The sequence below is a fragment of the Nicotiana sylvestris genome, chromosome 9, assembly GCF_000393655.2.
Source record: "Nicotiana sylvestris chromosome 9, ASM39365v2, whole genome shotgun sequence".
NCBI lineage: Eukaryota > Viridiplantae > Streptophyta > Magnoliopsida > Solanales > Solanaceae > Nicotiana > Nicotiana sylvestris.
Genome location: NC_091065.1, coordinates 65,803,520 through 65,825,057, shown reverse-complemented (window position 1 = coordinate 65,825,057; position 21,538 = coordinate 65,803,520). Strand labels below are relative to the sequence as shown.

General features: G+C 34.9%; 2 protein-coding genes across 3 annotated transcripts; one reads left to right on the top strand and one right to left on the bottom strand.

Moving 5' to 3' along the window:
• Window positions 1-2,048: 2,048 nt before the first annotated feature.
• Window positions 2,049-3,160, top strand: LOC138877688 (uncharacterized). Its single transcript, XM_070157316.1, has 2 exons — window positions 2,049-2,462; window positions 2,807-3,160. Exons 1-2 carry the CDS (start codon window positions 2,049-2,051, stop codon window positions 3,158-3,160), a joined length of 768 nt encoding a protein of 255 aa, XP_070013417.1.
• A 3,032-nt stretch (window positions 3,161-6,192) lies between these two features.
• LOC104246100 (sucrose synthase 2-like) lies at window positions 6,193-15,108 on the bottom strand. Of its 2 annotated transcripts, XM_009801848.2 has the most exons (16): window positions 14,958-15,108; window positions 14,740-14,868; window positions 14,039-14,171; window positions 13,101-13,252; window positions 12,821-13,013; window positions 12,356-12,474; window positions 12,031-12,247; window positions 11,532-11,627; window positions 11,275-11,448; window positions 10,682-10,798; window positions 10,408-10,574; window positions 8,692-8,916; window positions 7,265-7,586; window positions 6,936-7,180; window positions 6,673-6,811; window positions 6,193-6,507 (listed from the first exon to the last, which is right to left on the bottom strand). In XM_009801848.2, exons 2-16 carry the CDS (start codon window positions 14,835-14,837, stop codon window positions 6,472-6,474), a joined length of 2,433 nt encoding a protein of 810 aa, XP_009800150.1. In that variant the 5' UTR covers window positions 14,838-14,868; window positions 14,958-15,108; the 3' UTR covers window positions 6,193-6,471. The 2 variants fall into 2 exon arrangements, with proteins under 2 accessions (XP_009800150.1, XP_009800149.1); XM_009801847.2 differs by having other exon boundaries at window positions 14,740-15,108.
• Window positions 15,109-21,538: the final 6,430 nt, after the last annotated feature.

The window sequence follows — 21,538 nt, the reverse complement described above, 5'->3', positions numbered from 1 at the left end:
AAACAGTTAGAAGAATAAAGAAATATATCAAATATTAAAGAATCAGAAATATTCCGAGTCCACAATTTTCTTGTGCGTCCTTAAGGAATTTTAACCCCCTCACACGTTGCCAAGGTAATGGATTAAATCCTCCCAAGATAAAACGGAATAAACCTTCCTGCAACAGTGGCAATACAAACTGCAGGATACCAACGAACTCAAAGAACGGAGCAAAATCACACTTACGAATTTGAGAGAGAGACTGCGAATTAGGATGCAGTATATTCAGAAAGAAAGAAGTTCTAGAGTCTTTTTCGTATTTGGAAGATGCAGCCTTGCCTCATAATTTATAGGCAAATATCAGAAGAGGTGTCTGGAAAGGTGCCTTTTCAGAAAATACGCGGCCTGCCGCGGTTCTACCGCGATCGCGGCCGAACCGCGGCCAGAGAGCTTCTCTGAATCTGACTGCTGCGATTCTACCGCGGTCGTGGCAGAACTGCGGCCAGTGAGGCCCTCTGAACGTTCAACAGTGATTTGGCATTTAATTAATTATTAAATAATTAAATAAATTTTGTCCAAAAATAATCTTATCGATCATTTGACAAATCCAAAGCCAAAGCCAAAGCCAAAGCCGAGCCGAGCGAGCGACGACGACGGCGCGAGGGTTCATTCTCTTCAACTCCTTTTAAGAGCTTTAAGAAGTGAATCTATATATAAGCACATAAATGTGATCGTCCCTCACCAATGAGGGACAAAGTGCAAGATAAAAGTTCACTTCTTCAAATTTTCATTTTCCCTCCATTTTATTTCCCTCCATTTCCAATTCACACTTCTTCTCTTTTAAAGCCCAATGGCTTAAAGTCCAACAGAACAATAGAACATCAAAGATAACAAGTGGATTAGGAAGCAATAAGAACCTGCCTACAACAGAAAGTAGGCCTCCTTCCCTATCTCAATGACTTGGTTGGTGTGGAATGTTAGGGGTGTAAACAAGAGATACAAGCAGAAAGAGCTCTTAACATACATGAAAAATAAACATATCAAACTAGCTGGATTGCTTGGACTAGAGTTAAAGAACCAAATGTGAAGAGAGTTATCAAAAACGTATTACCAGGATGGACATTGCAGTGAAATTGCCAGAAAGCTGCGAATGGCAGAATATGGCTCACCTGGGATCTAAATGTGTATAGTGTTGATATTGAAAAAGTGGAGGCTCAGATTATACACTGTCTAGTTAAAGGTAGATTAGATGGATTTGAATCATATCTAACATTGATATATGGCTTCAATACAGTTGATCAAAGAAATGAGTTATGGATACGTCTGGCTGATATCTCTGCACACACAAACAAACCATGGCTGATAGGTGGTGATTTTAAATGCGATGTTACATACACAAGATAGGATGTATGACAACCCTGTGACACTGAATGAAATTACTGACTTTTCTGATTGCATACACAATGTGTTACTAAATGAACTAACATGAAAAAGAGACTACTACACCTGGTCCAATAATCAATAGGGGACAGAAAGGATTGTGAGCAGAGTTGATAGGATCTTTGACAATGATAGCTGGATGATGAACTGGGGTCATGTGCATACAGAATATGATACACCTTTAATCTCTGACCACTCATCAATGCTTGTTAATATAAAAATTGTGAGACTTAACATTAGAACTCATTTTGGGTTTTCTAATGTATGGGCCTCCCATGATGAGTTTGATACAATTGTTGGCAATCTATGGAGAAGAAAGGAAGTTGATGATCAAATGGAGAACATTTGAAAAAAATTAAAAGTTCTGAAACCTCTATTCAAAAGACTTAATAATAATGAGTATAAGGGCATTGCTGAGAGAATTGAGAATCCTAAGGCTGATCTTATTCAAGTTCAGGAGGAAATGGGGATACAATATTCAGATAACCTAGTACTATAAGAGAAGACTATCCTACAGAACTTGGAGAAATGGTCACTTATTGAGGAAAGTATCCTCAAACAGAAGGCTAGAGTGAAATGGATCAAGCTAGAGCCTAAGAGATGCCAATACTAAGAACTTCTCTGCTTTCATGAAGGAGAGAAGTCAAAGAAAACATATACTAGAGATCTACAGTGATGATGGAATAAAATTGGCTACTTCTAATAGCATTAAGAAGGAAATAGTTAAATTTTATAAGAGCATGATAGGAACTGCTGCTGCATCTTTGCCTGCTATCAACAAGGAAACTATGAAAAATGGACCTAAACTCACTCATGAACAACAGTTGAGCTTATGTGTGGAAGTAATAGAGGAAGAGATATATGCAGCATTGTGTGCAATACATGAAGATAAGGCCCCTGGAGTGGATGAATATAACTCTTATTTCTTCATAGGAGCATGGTCAATGATCAAAAGTGATGGAGTGAGAGTAATTAAAGATTTCTTTACTATTGGTAAGCTATATAAAGCCATAAATTGCACTGCAATTACATTGGTATCTAAGGTAAGCCATCATATAACAACAAGAGATTTCAGACCTATTGACTGTTGCTCAATACTATATAAGATCATCTCAAAGGTGCTGGCAAATAGATTACAGAAAATTATAGCAAACATCATTAGTGAAGCACAAGTTGGTTTCATTCCTGGGAGAAAAAATGCAGATAACAACATCTTGGCTCATGAGTTTGTCAAAGCTTACACAAGGAAGAATACTTCTCCTAAATGAATGATCAAAATAGACCTGACCAAGACCTATGATTCTGTGGAATGGATCTTTTTGGAGCAGGTCATGGTTGAGCTAGGATTCCTAGAAGATTTCAGGACTGAGTTCTAACCTGTGTTAAGACTGTGAGCTACTCAATTGTGGTGAATGGAGAACCTTCAGTTCCTTTCCCAGCAGCTAAAGGACTGAGACAAGGTGATCCCATTTCACCTTTCCTATTTGAAATTGTAATGGAGTACTTAAGTAGAAGTCTCAAGGGACTGCAAAAGGAGAAGGAGTATAAATTTCCCCCTAGATGTTCAAAGCTAGGTATTACACATCTCAATTTTGCTGATGATTTGCTCCTATTTGCAAGAGGTGATATACCTTATGTACTCAGCTTCAACAATGCCTTAACCAATTTTATAGAGCCTCAGGACTACAAGCTAATCAGCCTAAGAGTTTTATCTACTATGGAGGTGTTACACAAGCAGTGAAAGATGAGATGCAACAAAGATTTGGTTACTCCAGAGGTGAACTCCCAGTAAAATACTTAGGAGTGCCTTTATCAATTAAGAAGATGTCCTTAGCTTAATGACAACCTCCGATAAAGAAAATGGTAGCTAGAATTTCCTCCTGGACAGACAAAAAATTGTCTTATGCAGGAAGGATTTAGGTAGTACGATCAATCTTGTTTGGTATACAAGCTTACTGGCGTGATATGATGTGAAAGAAACAATCGAGTGTTTGAGAAGACCAGTAGAGATGTAGATGAAATAGCAAGAACTATAACATGTGTATGTAATGTCGGAGCTAATGCTGGAACTAGGAGACTACTGCAGCAGTTAAAATTTTGAATAGTTGTTAGTGTTAGTTGACTTAATAGTTAGATGGTGAGGTGAGAGGTTTAACTGGATGTACAGGGAGAGATAGTTACTGTTTAGAGACATCTAACTAAGTGTGAAGTTATGTGTGATTTTGTAATGACTCACTTGGTGATTAATAAAAATCCTTTAATTACCAAAAAAAAAAAATATTAGCTACAAAATCAATTAAAAATAAAACAAACATATAACTCTAAATTTTTATTTTGAATATTTGTACTCTTTCACTGCACACAAGATTTACCCGCCATACATAAATATATATTTTTGTATGTCAATAGATGAATATGCACATTAAAAAGTAAAAACAAATACTTCATTAATATTAAACTCGGTGGTCATGACCAAAAGAATAAGAAATCTGACCTCTTTTTTTTGTCTTGATTTTGTTCGAAAGGACCCTCTTATTCTCATGGCCTTGTCTGGTCAATACCCAACTGAGCCTCTTTTGTTCCAACGAATTTGAATTTGAAAACCAAAAAGCTTGTATATGTGGCAAATGATTAAAACAACCAAATTAATAGAGATATAGTTAACTGAAAAAAATTACTCCTATATATTTTGACAAAATATTTCTTTACATATAAAGTCTGGCCCCACATGTTGCATTTTGCAGCTTTAAAACTTCAAAGTGATAAAAGATGGCAGGCAGTTACAATAGAAATGTCCGCCGTTAGCATTATCATTTTTTCTAATTTTTCCTCACAGTTGTCTTACCCAGGGGCGGATTTAGGGGGGCGAAGGGGGTTCGGGGATTTAAGGGGGCGCAAGGGGTTCACTCGAACCTCCTTCGCCGAAAAAATACACTGTATATATAAGGCAAAATCTGTTTTTTACCTCTATATATTAAGTTTTGAACCCCTTAACACAATCCAAAAGTGTAGTTTAGTGGTCAAGGGGGTTCAAAATCTACATAAGGTCATGAGTTCAATTCCCACTAGATACAACTTTTTTTTGAACCCCCTTCGTGGAGATCCTGCCTCCGTCTTACCATTTTAAATTGTATATATTACAAGAATGAATCTCAATCATAGAAAATGTGGGTAGACAAATGGCAAATATCAGCAATGCTTTTGAATATTACTGGACAAAATTTCACTGGAGGGGATCCTTTCACAGTGAAAGCACCGTCGACTTTTAAGGTTACATGGTATTTGAACGAGGTTCCAAATTCAATTCTTGTGCGAATTACCTATATTTCTATACTCCGTATTTAGTTCTCAATTGTGCGTTCAATTTTATCAGATCTTTCTATGAAATGGTTCAACTAACATAGCTTATCAAAGTCGGAGGAATCAATCAAGTTACCAGAACAGTTCATTAAAGCTAACTTCTTAAAAAACTAAAATCTAGTGGGTATTCTCTTTATCGTTGTCTTCTTTGAAAGGCTAAATAATCCCTTAAACTTGGCACCATTTGTAAGTTAAATATATAAACTTTGCTCGTGACCAGGTAAACACTTTTACTTGGCAGAAATGTGTCTCCTAAACACCTCTGTCCAGGAGATCATCTGTGTGAAATTCACTCGCTGCGGACATGTCATAAAATAAAATCAATCGGTGACACACGTCATTTCCAGAAAAAAGACTACGGCTTCATTTGTTTTTTTTTAAGATTTAAGACGTCTAAATACACATCTAAATATCAAGATGTGTATTAAGATTAAGACATTTGAATCTGAATACACATATAAATATATTAAAATGTGTATTAAGATCTGAATACTAAATAATTAAGACTGTTTGATTTTAACATCTGAATATATAATAAATATTTATTTGAAGATTAATAAACATAAAATTCAAATGAATACTAACTAATCTAATATTTTATTAATACAATATATAATTTTTATATAATTTTTTTTAAAAATATGATAGTCGTTGGTGGTGTGGCTAACGGGCGAATACCGACTAGGTGCGGTGGTAGTTTTGGTTGATGATGGTGGTTCATGCTAATAGCTATTAGTGATTGATAGTGGTGACGATTATGATTGACGATGGTGGTGGTGGGAGTGATAGTTAATAATGACGGATGGTGGTAGTAGTTGTGATTGAGAAAAGTGGTGGGTGGGTGGTAGGTTATAATGATGGGCAGTGCCGGCTGTGGTTGTTGATAGTGATGGGGTAGTTAATTGTGGTAGTTGAGGTGGATGAGTGTTGATTGTGGGTGAGAATGATGGTGATAGAAGTTGTGGGGATGGTGGATGGTAATGGCGATAATGGTGGCGGCAGTTAATAATGAATATGTGATAGCATCTTAATGACATTAAGTCTATGTTATAGATCTTAATCATACATACCTATTTAAACCCATCAAGTCATTGTGAAGTAAAAAAAACACACTTAATAATTAAGATCTAAATAATTAAGATTCACACTTAAAATAAACGCACTTAATGTTTGAGATCTGAATGATTAAGATTCAGACCTCTATTAAGTGCAAACAAATGAGGCCAACAACTATAATTATATTTTTTCTAAAAGAGAAGAAATACATGTAACTCCTTCAATCTTCTCCCCAGTAGCCCCTTCTTTTACGCAACTAATCCCCCGGTCCAATCTTCCTCTCCATTAATCCTTTCCACATCTTATTCTTTTTCTCCCCTAACCCCTTAGTACCAACCCGCCCCTAGCACACACACAAAAAAATAACAGTGTGTAGTATTTCATATTAATATATCTCTTTAACCGGAAAAAACACCACTAACAGTGAACATTGGTTTAAGAACTACAACAGGAACCTTGGGAGTTCAAGTAGACTGGGGCAGTAAATTGCTTTTACAATAACATCACATTTATTGACAGTGGCACAAAGAGTTGCGTATAAAATTCATGTCTTCATTTTGATGGAGTTCACAACTACTGCTACTCGCTATCCGCGTACGCTATTATGATTATTTTCGCATCCTACTGGTTGCACCATCACTTGTCATCAATTGCTAGAGGTACAGATTTTGCCTGTAAATAGAGTAAAGCTAACATCAATTTTCTTGAAAAATCCTTAGCTCAGGATATGTCCATAGCATTTTCGACAGCCCCAAGCACGGACATGTTTATGCTTAATACTTACTTAAACCACATATATAGTTTATTGGAACTGAAAAGGAGCTAAAAGGCACTCACCAACTCGCGGAATTTGAGAATGTAGAACATCTCAAGGTATCGTCTAGTTTCACGCCTCTCAAGTTTTGAAACAAGCTTCCAGAAACCATATACGCCAGATAAAGTCATCAGCCTCTCGGAGTAAATCTTCCACGTATACCTAAAAATTATTTAATATAAGAACTTGAGTGATGTTCAAAAAAGAGATGTTCCTGTTATTTTTGATTCAAATAAATATCAAGGTAGCATTCTTTAATCTTCTATACATGTACACAACTACAGACCTCTCAAGAATCCTTCGGAGACCAGATGCAGATATTTTTTCCCAGTGAGTAGGATCTTGTTTGCAGCGTTGAAAGAATTCTGACATGAGTTCAGCAGCTTTATCGGGATGATAAGGATCAATATGGAACCCAGATACACCGGGTTCAATGATCTCATTAGGACCACCATGGCAAGTTGCAAATGTTGGAAGACCACAAGTCATAGCTTCAACCACCGTTAGTCCAAATGCTTCATAAAATGCAGGCTAAAACAAACATATACGTCACAATAACAACCTTTCTTTTGGTGCAAAAAATGAAATTGGACTAATACAATACAAATAGCATACCTGAACAAATATACCTCTCTGGTCAGCTATATAGCGATAGAGCTCACCATTACGTGCCCGGTTTGTTTGGGCTGATACCCATCTGAATTGCCCATCCAATTTATGCTCCTTAATAAGAGCATGCATCTTCTCAATTTCTGTTATTTCTTCTCTATCACTGGATTTCTTTACATCGTTGTATCCAGCTACTACAACAAGGTTCGCCAATTCCCTCAATGTGGCATTTTTAGCATAGCACTCAACTAGTCCCGTAATGTTCTTAACATGGTCTAGCCTTGCCATTGAAAAAATTATGGGTTTTGATTTATCATTCAGATTACCTCTGTAAGCAAAGATATGACATCAGTCACAGCCAATTTACGGATCACAATAAAATGACCAATCAGAAGCAAAGTACAATAGTCCATTCTCTATAATATGTCCGATATTTGTTCTTTGACAAAACCATTAAAATGGTTAAAGTTTTTACAGTCATCTATAACTAACTACGCGATCAAGCGTTGATCACCAGAAGCAGGTCCAATTACTAAGACATTGTTTATTGCCTTATTTGGATCTTAGGAATGAGAAACTAGGATCAATCATTCTTTATAAATGTATATAGTTATGACAATGGCATTTAATTTGGAATATTAACAACTTACCACTTATCAAAAAATAAAACCATCTAAAAATAACTTTAAAAATTAAAATAGAAAGGAAACGGAAAAAGAAATAATCAGGGACATATATATAACACTTCCCAAGGTAGAGTTTACCTAAAAGCGGATCCTGGATTTGAACTTTATCGGTTCGAGTTCGAGATTCTACCACAACTCATTTGATTTACTGGGTTCAAAATCAAACATTTACTTGTTTAGTGAATTTTTTAACGCATATACATGGTCTGCACTCGGCAGAAAAGCTGAGCCCATATGTTAATTTCCACATCCGTCCCTAAGGTTACCTACTAGTCTATCTTCTCAGATTCTACTCCTTATCCTCAAACGAACTTTAGAAGAAACGTAAAGAAAGATGTTCCATATGCATTTGATTGGATCAATTGTTAACCAAGAGAGTGAATACAGACAGTTTTTGCATTTTATAAGAGGGAGCCTTGGAAGTTAAGTATAAAGCCAAGTAAAATTTTCACCATAAGGAGAGAGAGATTCTTATAGCTTCTCCAAAGAAATCAACAATAATAGTATTTAGTTGAGGGTCTGAGGCAGAAGTGTTGGGAGCGTTAGTGACGACTCTTCAAGATTTAAGGGATTCTAATGCCATCTACCCCTGGTTCTCTTCTTCTCCTAATACAGTATCCAGGAGTTTTTAAATAATATCATTGGTAGTTTATCTATAGAAAATCATATCAGACCCTCCTTTTCATATTCATGCAAATAATATGTCATCTATTCCAAAAAAATTAAGTCCAAACGGATGCCACTTACATATGCTCTTCATTCTGCGCAGGATCAAATAACAACTTTTCAATCGAGCCATGCAAAGACGTTAGTCTTTTTTCCTTGTCAGAATATGGGAAATAAATTGTCATGTCAGCTCCAGGAGACACTATATTGAATTTGGGATCGAAAACATCAATGCCATGAACGACGCGATATAGTCCCGGGAGGGTGAATGCAGTATGGCTCTCGTACTGACCAACAGTATTCTTCCTGAAACAAGTGGCTATCAATTTGCAAGCAACCAATCTAATGTCTTCACATCTATGTTACTGGAATAATAAAAGTGTAAGCAACAACAGAATAGAACTCAGAAAGACAATATTGTTGTGCAATAAGGAATTCGCATAAACACTGAAGAAAAGATTGTAGATAAGCCAAATTGTATTAAATATAGGGTTAAGTACTGTGTTAACCACAAACAAAAATAAATCTGCCCTATCACATTTTAATCAGTAGGTGCATATTTTGTGGATCATCAATTGACCATTTACTATGTCAACCATCCAATTCTAGTACCCTATTTATGAATCATGACACAAGTTACAATGCTATCATACATAGAGAGTTACACACTGAGGTCAATTAACAGGAGAAAAATAAAGTTGATTGATCATCAAATAGGATACATGTTTGCCATGTTGCACCAATATGGTGAGCATTATTTTTTTTACAGTGGAATTTCTTTGATGCAGCTCAAGCTAGAAAAGGGAGAATGAAATCAAGGACCAAAGTATAGGCATGAATAAGAACACTGAGTATCCAGGTCAAGAAGCCAAGGGGTACCATCAAACATTAGTATTCCTCACTCTCTTCTCCTCTTAACTCTACGTAAAACTCCCGTGGACATTGAAACAAAACATTTAGGTCTAGTCACATCAATGTCACATCCATATGGCATAATATACATGTGGTTACAAGCCAAATCTCTCTCTCTCTCTCTTTACATATATATATATATATATATATATATATATATATATATATATATATATATATATATATATACAAGTCTCATTAATCCATGGAGAATGTTACGTTTGTCTGTTTTTTTGCTTGTTCAAGTAGCTTTCAGTATATACGGGGCGAATAACTTTACACAATCCAGATTTACTTCTAATTTATGAAGTAACTTATACAAATACTCGTAAATTACTTAATTTTCATAATGAAAAACAAGGTGGGATAAAATGCTTTATAATTATAAGCACTGCATGTACTTATCCAAAATCTTGGGCAGTGGTCAAATGTATGCCAAAAGGGTTGAAAACATGAACGTTTTTTTAATAACATTGGTCACTCATTTAGCAAAACGTCTACTAATTTTAAAGCATCCAACTACTTTTGATCAACTAGCCTAGTTTTCTATTGAGTTTCAGCCATGTAAATATGATCAGAACAGGAAGAAAAGCTGCAACTTATAGAAATAGAAAATTGAAATTGCAAATTGCCACACATAAAAAATAGTTGTAGTATTATGCTACTTGATAGATAAAGAACCAAATTCTAGTTCAGACTACAAGCTCAATAATAAAAAATTGTTTCTCCAATTACGAAATAAAATTATAGAGCAGCTACGGATTTGATAAGGTTACCAATCACAGTTCCTCAACCGATGACATCATATACTGAACTGAAATTCGGATTGAATAGACTACTAGGGAAGAAATATCAGATTTAAACGACCAGATTAAAATGACTTACGTTCCTGCAATCTCTTGATAAGTACTGGTGATAATGAAATCTGAATTATTCATTGCCAGTAGATCAGCAGTAAACTGACATGAAAAATGATATTTCTCCTCAAACTTTTTCCAGTAGATGTCAGAATCAGGATACTTTGTTTTTTCCAAGGCATGAGCAATGGTACACTGGAAAAATAATTAAAAAGAAATGAAGGCAAAGCGTAAAATTTCTATTGCAGATACATAACCTCAAGACTTAGTGCTAGCAAGATAAAGAATCATGTATTTCCTACCTGTGTGACACCCATTTTATATGCCAAAAGGGAGGCAACTAAATTTCCATCACTGTAGTTGCCAATAATCAGATCTGGCTTTCCCTGGAGCTCAGCGGTCATTTCACTTGCCACATCCTGGTCAAGAAGACATTTCCAAACATTAAATTGGCAAAGTGTTGGTAATAGAGAGGTCGGGAAAAATGATGAAACGACAAGTATCTCTTCTTCCAATATATATAAGCAGAAAAACATGAGAATTGCTTCATCCAGTATGACAAACCAACAAATATAAATCAGGACCAAAAAGTATATCAACATGTCGGCAAACACAATAGTTGGCTACACGTTCTCCCAATTTGCATAGTTGGCCAAATTACTTTCAACTTAAACAACTTGGGCATAGAAATAAGGTACATGAATGACTGATGTTTCCACTAGCCATAAACTTTTAATATAATTTTTCTTGGAGGCAGACTTCAAACTAGCAAAAATCCTTTCTTTTCCCGTTGCTATTGCAAACACTAGCAAGTGACTAGTTAACATCCGTCATTTAAGCACACTAGCAGAAACATCAGCAACAAAAGGCAATTTCCAAGGGACAAAGAGGTTACCTCAGTGAACTTCTCCAGGTAAGGCCATACATCAAACCTAGATATCCATTTATGAAGGATTCCCTTCTCTGTCCTAAAAGGGACACGTAAAATATGCGAGTATTCAGTTCCACTAATCCTCTCCAACCTCTGGTTGCACATGGTTCCTTTAGCATCAGGTATCAGCCGTGTGACCTTTAGTAATCAGAGTAAGCAAATTGATGTCAACTGCAATCCCACAAACCAAATAAGAGCTTGCATAATATATATGTACTCACGACAAGGATTCTAGGCTTGAAGTTAAGTCCTTGTTGCTTTATTCTAAGAAGCATTTCGGCCTCCAAGGCACGCACTTGATCCAGTATATAGACAACCTGTGAAGCAACCAAAAGGAGAATAACATCAAGGAAAACCATGGATGCTTCAGTAACATTAGCAGTGATTAGCATCGCCAAATTAATGTTCCTGAGTTTTCTAACACAGCTCTAGCTTCCGGCAACTATGCGAACTATATTCATTGTACCAAGCCTACTGCAAGAAAGGACAGAGTAATGGTCCGTTATTTACCCTTACGTCTCAAGTTAAACTGGAACATCTAGAGATGATTCAGTAGTATAATTTCCAGGAAGAGGGAAAAAACCAAATGTAATGTTTGGAATTTCTAAAGAACCACAAGTTTTACAAGTCTTCATTTCTTTCCATACCCAGTCAAATAGGTTCATATAGATTGGAACGGAGGGAGTACATAATACAAGTCCTCATTCTCCTTGTTATTACCTGGCCACCAGTGTCGGGCAAACCCAAGACATTTGCTTGGCCAAAATATCCATGAGGGGATAATATGACGACATTGAACACCATAGGTAGTCTACCAAGAAATGTCTCCAAGGTTGATGGATCCGGAGCCTGAAGAATGTCAGAAAGAAGATGCATCGTCTCCAAAACACGTCTGGCAGTATCACCCCAACCTCTCTCAAAGCCCATTTCTTGCAATCTGCATGCACATGGTTCCATAAAGAATGTTTCAACTCCTATAGATTTCCCTTTTCTTGAGAAATTACATATGCTTGAAAGAAAACAAAACAAATGTGTACAAGCTCACGCGTATTCGAACTCATTATAGGATGTATCTGGTGATAGCTTGGAGAGATAATCCTCTGCTTTAGAAAGAGCAGACTCCAGCCTGGAGATTCGCTGTATACGATCATTCAACATCAAGACCTGCATAGATAAACAATCCATCTTACAAATAGAAGTAGTAATACTTCTTAAACATTTCCAAGTGAGACAATATTATTCCAAAATGTCAACTATTACAACTATGTATCCATTAAGTGGTTGTGAAAAAGTTCATGGTACCCTTCAACCAAAATATCATCTGTTATATAAACTAAACTATCATCCATCAAATGGGAAAAATAAAAAGTAAAGCAGATAGTTTGTCGATGATGAAATTCTAACTAGAAGTATTGTACATTTCTTATAATGGTTGCGCGTGTTGAAAGATTTAGTAGATAATCAGGGACAAGCAGACATTTACAAAGGGAAAACTGCTTTTGGTACTTACATTCCCTTTATGACAGTGTCCTCTAAGGAAATCAAGTAAGGGGTCCAGAGAGTCTTTGCTGCGAAACATAATTGAGGAAAGATGACGATTGAGGAATTGGACTCCATTGCCAATGGATGACGATCGAGATGGACGAGGAACTGATGCATTAAATGGCTCAAAATCCAGCTCAAGCACAAAGTGATTATTACCCCTGGCATACATTAAAAATCAACAAATTTGTTAATTATTCAACTTCTGTAAATTTTTATGTTTCGTATTGAAATAAGAAAGAGCTTACTCTCCATCCACAAGTTCTTCCTTGAAATGAAGATATTCAGGAACAGTCAATTGTTCAACGCTCAAATCATATACATTAACACGAACATACTCCCAAACACCTGGCCTTGGACGAACTGCTATGGCAACAAATGGTGGCAGCACAATGGCTTCCTATTTTGACAACAGAGAGCAAGCATTAACTCCAAAGTACTTGTTAGCAAAATGAACAAGAAATTCAGCCAGAGACAAGTAAATCTCAGATTCCTGTTTTTCAGCCGCAGAATGCTGGTAAAACTGCATAACCCGTTAAAGATTGAAACATCAAAAGCTGCTCTGATATAAGCAACTTATTCAAACATTAAAACGAGTTCTAGCTCATTAAGCATTATTAGTCACACGAAAGAAGTGGATGCAGGGAGAGTGGAGACAGAGGCGGATACAGCCTGGTCTATTGGAATCCATTGAGCCCAGTATTCTTGACACAAAGCTTAAACTTATATGTGAACATTTGCAAAAATTTCAACAAATATTAGATTTCGAACTCATAATTTCGAAAGTGAAATGGATTCAATAGTAAGAATTTAAAGGTTGAAACCATCAAGCTCGCCTCTGCATGAGAAGGTGTGATCAGAAGATCCAGAAAGTGGGACCAAAATAACAGTCTATATGTACACTGATTCCACAAAGGAGAAAACGGACACCATGTTTTATATCTTATATCTTCATTCCAGAAGGTTCTTAAGATGCTCCGTTCATACATTGTAAATCCGGTCTTATCGATAAACAAAGGAAATTAAGAGCATTTCAAGTTAAAAAATGAAAAATAAAAAATAAAAAAACAGTCTGGATAAGGTGACAAACAGAGAAAAGTTGCATTTCATCATCGTCAAATTTCTGAAAGACACCATAATAAAGATATACAGTATCATCTTGATTCCCATGGATTAGTGAATATACCTGAGTAGCTTTCAAGACTTCACTAAAGGGACCATCTTTGAGCTTCTCACAAGCAGTGTCATCACATACAGCGTTGTTGAACTCATCGATCAAGTGGTGAGGTTGCAATATCCCCTTCCCCTGCGCCACGTATCTTAAAAGAAACAAAGAATATATATACACATATATCAATCACTAAAACTGGAAAAACAAACAGAAAAGCTGCTGGAACTTTCTCTAATAGTAATTATTATTATTGAACTATAAATCACCAAATAAATCGATCAACTAAAACTAGTTGGGGTCAAGCTTTACCAACTTATTTTTGCCAAGCTAACATGGTAGGAATTGAACTCAGACAACAACAACAACAAAAAAAAACAAAGAAAAAAAAAATTAAATTCCCACAAGTGGGGACTAGGGAGGAGGTTTAGGTAATGTGTACGCAAACCGTAACACTCGCAGAGAAAAATCATTCAAAATAACGAAAATTAAGCTTTATATTTTTGGCCATCCACATGTTGATGTTGAGACATAATATAATTTACATATTAAAATTTAAAAGTGTTTATCAGCATAAACTTTTAGATAAAATGGTTACGCAATTTAACACAACAGAAATCATGCATCGAAAGCAAGATTTAAAGAAGAAAACAGTTAAATTTATCAGTAAAGACAAAAAAATAAAGAAAATAACAAGTATATAGAGTTTATTAATATACCTGGAGAGGAGAGCAACAAGCTGGTTACGGTGAGCAGAGAGAGTATCCTCAACTCTCTCCCTCATGCTAGGTACTCTTGTGAACTTTGGATTCGCCATTTCTTTTCGAGTAACAATTCGGGAACAAAATCTAAAGATGATAATATATGAGAAATGGGTACCAATTATAGAAGAAAGAAAAGCTCAAACACAACAACAGAGAAAAAGGTGGCGGTTTACTGCGTATTCTGGTTTCCAAGAGTAAGCGAGTCAGAAGGCTCTCATTACGTGGGACCCATACAGCCCATGGTAATGTTGTACTCGTGTAAGAACATCATTGTTTGTTCGCAGGTTTGCTTGGGACAAATGTTAGAATCAAATTCGAGACTCCTCCTTAACCAAGAGAACTAACCTACGTCTCTTCCATTATTGTTGTGGATGTAATATGTCGGCTTAGCAACCGGTGCGAAATAATTAATTTAAATTTTTTTTGTACTTCCAACTTATCTAAACAGTATTACTGTTTATGACAAGTGAAATTAGCAATTTAATAATAATAGAATAATGTACAAATCCTATAACATCATTGTATTGTAAGTTAAGTTTTATTTTCTTGCCCTCGTTATTGAATGCCTGATATATATATTCTTTATAAAAATGATTATTTATTAGCAAATAATGTGGTTTGATGCCGATATTAGAATAACAAACTTTTTTTTTCTATTTATGTATATATGCAAACAATTGTTATATGTATGTGAAATTTGTAGTAATTATTATTCAAGTCATTCATCGATATATTCTTTTTCATGTGATGAATTTGATTAGACACAAATATTAAGAGTTTAATTTGATTTATATATTCTACACTAAAAGTGATGACAAAAACTTTTTTAAGCAAATTTAAAATTTGGATAGTTTAGTGAAGTTGGATTTTGAAACTTGCGATATTCCTATGCAAATTGATATAATTACAATAATATAAGTACTAATAAATTTAAAGTAATTGGTTTAAAATGTTGAATCCCACCCTTACCATTTGACTTCCAGTTGTTTCACTACCCTTCTCTACTGTTCAAACTAATATCTTTGCTTTTTTGTGGTTTGAATAAATTCAGTGTTCGGATGATGCTGTCGTACTCGCAGCTCAAATGGTGGCAAGTGATTGCGCCTTTGAAATGTAACATGTGTCCATTCGCAAAACTTAAGGAAATGGGTAAATAATATGTTAATGTTGTGCTAAGCAGCGCCAAATGTCGGTATCCAACAAAGTAGGGGTCAAAGTAGACGCGTAGCAGCCATTCTCTATTTATCCTTATTTCTTTTTTACTTTTTATTCAAGTGGAGTTTGGATTAATTTGTGCTTTACGTATAGCGCTTCTTGATTAATTTACTGAATTGCTTGCTATTCAGTTAATTTCACGAAGAGAAAAGGTCTAAATTTAATGTTCTGTTATAAGAAACATCTCAATTTTATTATATGTTATACTTTCAGATCGCTCATGTCTTATTATTAGTAAATTATTATTTATTTATTCTTGACTTCAATACAGTTTTAGAGTTGACTAATTGAATTTGAAGTGTCAAGATATTTTTGAATAAGATTCAAATTTTCCCCTGTAGCTACTTTTATTATAGTTTAGAATTATTTTTATTATATTTCATGTTGAAGATCCGTGAAATTCATATTAGATAAATACGAGATAATTTAATATATCAAAGGTATGGATAACTTCAAAATATACCGAAGAATAAAACAAAAATATTGCATCGTAAAGAAAGTACTTCTTGATCCTTTCCCTTAGATTGAGTTCAGTGTACCACAGTCCAAAATACATGTATTGAGTTAAATTACCCCCAAAATTGTAGAGAAATGCACACCAAGTGTTAAGCCGAGATTTAAACATGAAACCTCCCATTTGTTACTCCCATGTCTCGATCACTTAGCTAGCCATATCACTGGAAATATTTATTCAACATTTAGTGTTTTTGTAGTCTATTTTATGTGACATTTTCTTCGATTAATATGTTAAAAAGCTTTCTATATTTTAAAATACTTTTACTATGAATTTTTTATTTTACTTTTAATGATATATTTTATATTTACATAGCATATTTGGATTACCAAATTTCAAAAGTCCTTCTTTCTTAAATTTTATGTCTAATAAAAAAGTACCAAAAAATACTAGAGTCTTATTGGTTTTGAATGATTTTCATAATGATTTGTAATGGTCTTAGCTGCTCTAGTCACTGTCTTGATGTTTAAGCGGGAGTTCATAGTAGAATCGTATGGGCCAAAATTATCCTTGTTATATTTAGGCCACGTTAGTACTGGGAGAGTCTTCGAAGGCTGCTACTATGGCTGTCTAACGGGACCGGACGGAACGGGACAAAATTAATGGGACAAGACGGGACGGGATGACATTTAAGCGGGACAGTGGCGGGACGGGACGGGACAAAACGCTCGATCCATCCGGTCCCGCTAACAAACGAAACGGGACGGGACGGGTTCGCGGGCCTTAAGTGCAGTTTTAAAAAAAACGTCTAGTTTTTTGATAATGACTAAGTTTTTAAAGTTTGCAACGGCTCGTTTTTTTTTACTATTTAATAAACTTAAATGTTAAAACGGAAGTTAAAAAACTAAGTAAAGAATTATAAAATATTAAAATAAAAGACTTGTAATGAAATATTCTAGTAATTATAATAGTGTTATAATTTATTTAATATAATTGCAAAGTATTAAGTAACTAAGACAATTTATAAAAAAAAAAACAACGCTTAGAGCCTTTTTATTTTATTAATAGAACTTTCAAATCTCACATACAAATATAATTCTTTTGAATAGCACCTAATCTATGCAACCACCTTCTAGGAAAGGTTTTGTTTGAACTAGACCTCTTAATAGCCAATTACAAATATTTGTAAGCTCATAAGTAGCTTCTTTGTAACTTATCCACAATATCTCTCAGACATTGTTCTGGAATTGGCAATGTTGATTGATGTTCCATGAGCTCTATGCCGTCATCGCTCCCAGTGCTAAGTATCTCATTGTATTCTTCTTCCCTAGTGAGTAATTTTTAAAATCAAGATTTCTTCTTTCTGAATTAATCCAATCTCTGAATAATACGGAAATCTCTAGACTGTCATCCGCTAATGCATGTCTATGATCTCCAATTTAAAATCTTGCTGCGCTAAAAGCACTCTCCGATGTTACTGGTGATGCTTGAATAGCCAGGATATCTCGGGCCATTATTGAAAGTATTGGAAAAGCCTTGCCACACTCCCTCCACCCTGCCAAAAGTTATTTGTTGCCTTCTACGCCTTTAATACTTTCCAATCCTTGATTAAAAGATAAGAATCAAGTTCATCATCAATAGAGGAATCAAAACCTGTTATATCATCCATATCTTCCCATATAACTTCTGCTCTAGACTTAGAAGTAGAAGGAGCAGTTTCACCACCTGTTGTTTCCATAGATTTATATTTATCAAACATTGTTCTAGCATAAGAATATATGCTAGCTTGGCATTCTTCGAGAGATGGTTGTTCATTTTCTTGAATTGCTAAATTCTCATAAATTTTACGAACAAGTCCTTTTGCAACTCTTAGTTTTAAAGATGAGTTAAGTAGAGTAGAAATTAAATAAACTTGGGGAATAGGGAAAAAATACTTTAAATTTTGAAATCATTTCATTAATGGCCGGTCATAAGTTGAATTTGTTTTATAGTTACCAAATACAACAGAAATTCCACAAATATACCATAATATTTTGTGTAACAGTAGGATAATATATACCCGAAAATTATTTTGTAGCATAATAATTTTTTTCTAAAACTTTAGTAAGCTCTTTGTTCCCATCCCAATCAGAATCAACAATTTGATCAGCGGGGATACCATTATGCATATTAAATACCTTTTGGATAGGCACCCGATAATCATAAGCAACTTTAAGCATTTCATAAGTAGAATTCCACCTAGTTCAAACATCTTTTGAAACTTTTCTAAATGGTTATCACTAGCACATTGTTGAGCAAATTCACGAATTTTACTTGCTTTATTAGCACGAAAAATATAGGCGCAAGCATGTTGTATTTTACTACAAGTATCAGAAAATAAATTAAGACCATCTTTTACAACCAAGTTAAAAATATGGCACGCACATCTAACATGAAAAATTGCTGGATTGATTGGACAAAGTCTAGTTTTTTAGCTAATTGCTGCGGTTGTGTTAGCAGAAGCATTATCTAAGGTGATGGTTAAAACTTTATCAACGAGTCCATAAAAATCAAGTATTTGTAGAACAATAGTTGCAATATATGCTCCAGTATATTTTGAATCAACAAATTTATAACCAATAATACGTTTTTGCATGTTCTAGTGATGATCAACTCAATGACATGTAACAGTTAAATAATCACAACCATTAGGACTACTACCTATATCAGATGTGATAGACACTTCACAATCTAAGTGAAAAAATACACAACGAATATACTGAAGATATTCAGTTTGAAATTTAAAAAACCGTGGTCTTAGGTAAACCTTGAAAAGTAGGATTATAAATTTCTTGTATATAATGCACAAAAGCAGGGTGAGACACAGATAGCCATCATTTTTGCTAAGTTCTCACGATCTCTATCTTTATTATAGGGGCGTAAAACAGTACCAAAAGTAGGGTCAAGCTGTTGTTAAACAAAATTAGAACCCCCGCCAGATCCACTAGGAATGCCAGTACCGTGCTAGGATATACAATTTTTCCGGCTTCTATGTTAGCTTGTATCCATAAAGATTTGTGATCCTTAAGTAAGTGTCTAGTTAAACCCTCCGTCCCACCACTTTTTGTGTGTGCAAATTGTTGCTTATATTTTTCACATATAGCACAATGATTAACTTTATCATGTTTAAATTTTTTTCATACAAGTGATATTTTGGGACGTTCAGCCTTAGGCTTACCCTTTACAGGAGGTATAGGGGAAAAAGCTCCAGACCGTGATTTACATTGAGTTGGAGCTGGTTTTACGGGATTAGTGGGTGTTTCATCTAATTCTTCTTCCTCAAAAAAAATATCATTGCTAAATTGTCTTTGTAAAGTTTCATGATCTTGTTGTTCTCCGACATTAATATTATAATATAAAATGCGGGGGGTTGGGAAAATAAAGTTTCATCAACATGAGTCATTTCATCTATATGTTTTCTAATTCTAGGAGAAGAGTTAGGATTAGGACTAGAATTAGGATTACTACTACTTTCACCTTTACTATTTTTACTACTTTTTTTAAACATGCCAAATACATTTTAGGTGATAAAATTTAAATATGAAATTAAATTTAAAAAGTTAACACAATAATTAAACACACAAATGAAATACGAAAATAGAACACGTAAAGTAAACACAAAATTTAAGCCCTAAAATGATACGCAAAAATTATACATTAAAATTAGGAAATGGAACGAGTGCACAATGATTAATTATTGAAACATGAAGAAATTGCCAAAATATTGCTCCAAATACTTGACGAATTAATTTGAAGCTTCAAAGTTACTCCAAAAATTTGCCCAGATACTTGAAAGTTATCACTTGATAGTTGATAGTAAGAAAATTGAGAGAATAATATAGATAGAATGTAAGAGATTTGAGAGAGGATGGATTGATTTTTTGTGGGAAAAAATGAAGAAGGATGGGGGTATTTTTAGTAGAAAATAGATTTAAAATATAATTTAATAAACTTAGGGGTTATATTAAAAGTTTGGGGTGGGGGAGTTGGGGGTGGAGGCCATTTTGACCCTTTTGGCCGTTGGGAACGATTATTTTTGCAATTGACGTCGTTGCTCAATGGCTAGAATTAAAAAAAAAATCGCGTGACAGGCAGGACGGGACGACCATCCCGTGTCCCGTTTAACATTGGCTCATCCCGTTTAACATGAAGTGGGTCGGGTCGGGACGGGACGGGACGACCTGTCCCGTTGGACAGCCATAGCTGCCATGTGTCATCAGTATGATTTCAATAAGAGATAGATTCAAGGCCGAAGTGATATGACGAAAGGTAGGGGCTAGGTCGAGGAGTCAACAAAGATCGAGGTCGAGGACGAGCACTCTCTTCAACGGAACAATAATGACTAGTTTTGTTGATCTGACTTTAAAGAGAATATTCCAGTGAATATTTCTAGAATCTGTACTATTATGGTTTTATGGCACATGTCCCCTTATAAATAGAAAAAGACATAATTAAAGAGGGCATTAAATACTCATTTGTAGGAGAACACTTTGACAATCTCTAGAGATTCTTGCTTTATTACATACATACAAAAGACACATTTTTCTTAAGATTCTTGTCTAGTCTTTCTCCCACGATCCAAGGAGAATATGCATATTCAAAGGCTCATCATCATTTATCATTGTCAAAAGGAACATTACACGATTCCATCCCCTTTTTTCGGTTGTATCTATTACACTTATTTACATAAATAAAATTATATGCTATTTATTGCTATTTAATGCTTTCTACTTCGTATTTATTCCATTAAGTGTTGTTCATTATCATATATTCACCATCGTTACCGCAGATCTTGTAACATTTTGTCATGGCACTTGCTAAATAATCTGGTGGATATTATTATTAGCTAAGATTAACCCTATCTTGTTAAGAAAACCTAATTGTTTAAATCTAGATCTAAATTTTGGTCAAACAGTTTGGCGCCGTCTATGGGGATTTCTTAGCTAATCTTTTAGTTTCCATTAGATTTACTACTCACGTGACTTGCTAACCTAACAAGACACAAAGTTTTTCCTCTTTTCTGCACGTACAAAGATTTCCATGGTA